This window comes from Bradysia coprophila, chromosome IV (genome assembly GCF_014529535.1).
Source record: "Bradysia coprophila strain Holo2 chromosome IV, BU_Bcop_v1, whole genome shotgun sequence".
In the NCBI taxonomy this organism is placed as follows: Eukaryota; Metazoa; Arthropoda; class Insecta; order Diptera; family Sciaridae; genus Bradysia; species Bradysia coprophila.
This window is the reverse complement of record NC_050738.1, coordinates 732,683-736,051: the sequence shown is the minus strand read 5'-3', so window position 1 is coordinate 736,051 and position 3,369 is coordinate 732,683. Positions and strand designations below refer to the sequence as shown.

The window sequence follows — 3,369 nt, the reverse complement described above, 5'->3', positions numbered from 1 at the left end:
ATTGTTTCTGCAAATTTATTAACATTTTCTTCTAAACTGGAGTATAGTTAATCTTTACACCGACACGTCTCTGTATTTTAAATGGTAAAACAACCCTAACCAGTCCGTCAACCCGCCAAATTCATAGATTTGGCTTTGTTCCATTTGTGTGACGTGATCACAACTTCGATTCGGTCAACCAACTATGCTCTTGCGGCTTTCGATCGGAAGATGGACTGATCAGTACGTTAATAATTGTCGGACGATTCGTCAAAGTGAGAGCTTCACTCAAAGCGCTTTGCAGCTGTGGAATGTCACGAACGAGGTAACCCTTTTGTCCGAACAATTGCATCATATTCTCGTATCTCGTTTCGACAGTCAGTGCCGTCGGTGGTGTACTGTGCGAAAAAAGACATTTTTTATGTTAACCATGACGTGACGAATGTGAAAAAAAAATCCAAAATTCTTACACTTTGAGCAAATCAGCGTCCTTGCGAATAGCATCGAATGTTTCCTGGTCAAAGCCACCGTAAATGCCACCGTTGTTCACAACTACAATCACAATCGGCAAATTGTAACGCACCATCGTTTCAATTTCCATGCCGGAAAATCCGAATGCTGAGTCACCCTCCACGCAGATGACTCTTTTGCCTGGATAGTGATCGCGGCAAAATATTGCGGCTGCTATAGCGAAGCCCGGTCCAACCTGTGAATATAATTTCGTTCCAGTAACTGAACGGCGCATGGATTACACTTTCGACTGTACTTACTCCCATAGTTCCAAAAGTGCCTGCATCCAACCTGCAATAAAGAAAAAGTTTCGTTCAGACCCCAACCCAAAAACGGAAATTTGTTACTGGCCAACGACCACAATATGTTACCTGTGCTTCGGATATTGGTTGAGCAACATCGATCGACCAATGTCCATTGTATTGGCTCCTTCGCTAACAATGATCGCATCTTGTGGAAGAATCTCTTGCATATGATGGAACACGGCGTAGTAATTCAACGGAGTCGAAACATCTCTGGCGTAACCTTGTACAGTTTTCTGATTAGTTGCACACTTTTGTCTCAATGACGTCCACCAGTCACTGTTGTTATCAAACTGATAATTTTGGCCGTTCAGTTGTTCTAACAGATGATTGGTGAATGGCAGTATGTCTGATTGTATCGCAACGGTACTGCGTACACTGTTGTGCCTGTATTGGAATCAAAGAAGGTGTTAAGGCATCAAGGGTTTTAAAGGCATGCACTCTCTACAATGTAGTAACATCTAATCAGTCAACAAACGAAATTTGAATTTGTAATTGATCAAACAAGCGATTCAATTGCTTGACCTTAACCGGTTTGAATATACAATTCCCACGATAAACAATCGTACTACTCGTTACTTTATCAGTCAGTGGAAAAATTTATCGATTCTGTGCTCTACGGTATGACGATAGCCATCAAATGATTAATTGAACCCAGAAATTATCATCAACACATCACATGAACCAACCACTTACATTTCTTCAGCACAAATGTCGACTTGAATGAATTTTACATCAGCTGCAAACCTCGGTGGTCGTCCAAAGTGTAAAATCCTGAAACGAGAGAAAAATTCGTTTCGAGTCTTAGCGACCAGAAATGCAAAGGGTCCATCATTACCAGTTAAGACGGGCCCCAAGTAGCAAAACAACATCCGCTTTCTGCAAAGCTAACGAACGTGCCGATTGTACGCTACGACTTGATGAATCGGGCACAACTCCTTTTCCCATCGGTGTCGCGATGAACGGGAAATTGATCTCGTCGATCAGTCGTCGAACTGGATTTTCAGCTCGCGCATAGGCCGATCCTTTTCCCACAATAATCAGTGGTCTTTTGGCATTTTTCAACAAACTAGCAGCGCTGCTCACCGCGTCGTGGTCCGGATAGATAAGTGGTGGCGACGGATGGGAATATTGCTCGGGGATTTTCGACGTTGTTGACCCGAGTAGCAAATTTCCGGGGAAGTCTAAGTACGAAACACCGGGACGTCCTACAAATTATCGGAAAAGTTAGCCAAGTTCGACTGGGATTGGGGTATTGACAATTACCGTAAGTAGCCAAACGAACGGCCTTTTCAACATGCAATGGAATTAGTGGAATGCTTGGAGGTCTCGCCGCATATTTACAGTATGGCCGTGATGCTTCGACTTGTGGAAATTCTTGGAATGCACCAATTCCTTCGTGATCTTGGAATGAAGCACCGGCAATTACTACCATCGGCCAGCAGTTGACTTGAGCATTAGCCATGCCACCAGTGACGTGCAGTAAACCGGGACCGGCAACTACTAAACAAACGGCTGGCTTGCCAGTTAAATAGCCGATGGCTTGGGCTGCATAACAAGCCGATTGTTCGTTTCTCATCCCAATGTATTTGATGCCAGCCGTTTGCATTGCCATTGACAATTCAATGACGGGAATACCAACGATCCCGAAGGCATATTCGATTCCCTGTACATGAGATGAACATTTTAATTCAGCGCCATTCGGAGCGAGAGTGTAATTGCAAACAGATAAGACTTTTAATTATAAACTTTGTACCAGCAGATAACGACAACGGACAGCGATGATTACGCAGAAAAATATTAATTATTTTCATCAAGTGCTTTACCTGTGCTCTCAACGATTCAGCTAATACGGTGATGCCTTGTACAGCAGACATGATGTGTGTGTGGACGATTGTAACACTTTTTTAATATTGAAACAAATATCGACTTACTGAGCCAAGACAACAAACAATTTCATCGAAAGTGTGTACATAAGATTGATAATGAACCAGCAACAAATAACATGAGAGATAAGATGAAAATATACTATGAAGCGAAGAAGAGAGGGGAAATTGAAATGTCAACGAATTTCGAACATCATACCGAAGCTACAGTCTAGCCGAAGCCATGCCTGTTTGAGAAAATGTTCAAACATTTCTTTGTTCGAAAGTTTTGTCGTTTGAAAATGAGGGTAGTTTCAGTTATAACAGCTATACGAGATGTTCATGTCCGGAGCGATAGCGGAGGACTTGACACAGTCTAACTTCCAAAAAAAGAACGAAGAAATTTGTTTGAGACGCGGCGAGAATTTAAGTTTCTTTCCTTTGGCATGTATCACCACAAATCCTATTCTATCTTATTCGCGCTTCAAATACGAGCAAAACGAGCTATCACTCCACTAAAATGGCCGGAGATACATCGTTTTGAAGTTGGTCATTTTGATAGAAAATGCACCAAATTAACGTTTTCCAAACAATCAAAATCTTTCAACTTACTCTGTATGTTTCTATCTATCTGTCTATCTGTCTATCTATCGACGGTCGATCTCGGAAACTAGTCAGCCAATCTCCATGAAATTTTGCAGGAACCTCAGGGT

At 42.1% G+C, this 3,369-nt stretch overlaps 1 protein-coding gene across 1 annotated transcript; it reads right to left on the bottom strand.

The window, feature by feature from the left end:
* LOC119066566 (2-hydroxyacyl-CoA lyase 1) lies at window positions 1-2,828 on the bottom strand. Its single transcript, XM_037169113.1, has 8 exons — window positions 2,618-2,828; window positions 2,058-2,457; window positions 1,630-1,999; window positions 1,488-1,565; window positions 861-1,178; window positions 750-780; window positions 450-685; window positions 1-377 (listed from the first exon to the last, which is right to left on the bottom strand). Exons 1-8 carry the CDS (start codon window positions 2,666-2,668, stop codon window positions 158-160), a joined length of 1,704 nt encoding a protein of 567 aa, XP_037025008.1. The 5' UTR covers window positions 2,669-2,828; the 3' UTR covers window positions 1-157.
* Between the last annotated feature and the right edge of the window lie 541 nt (window positions 2,829-3,369).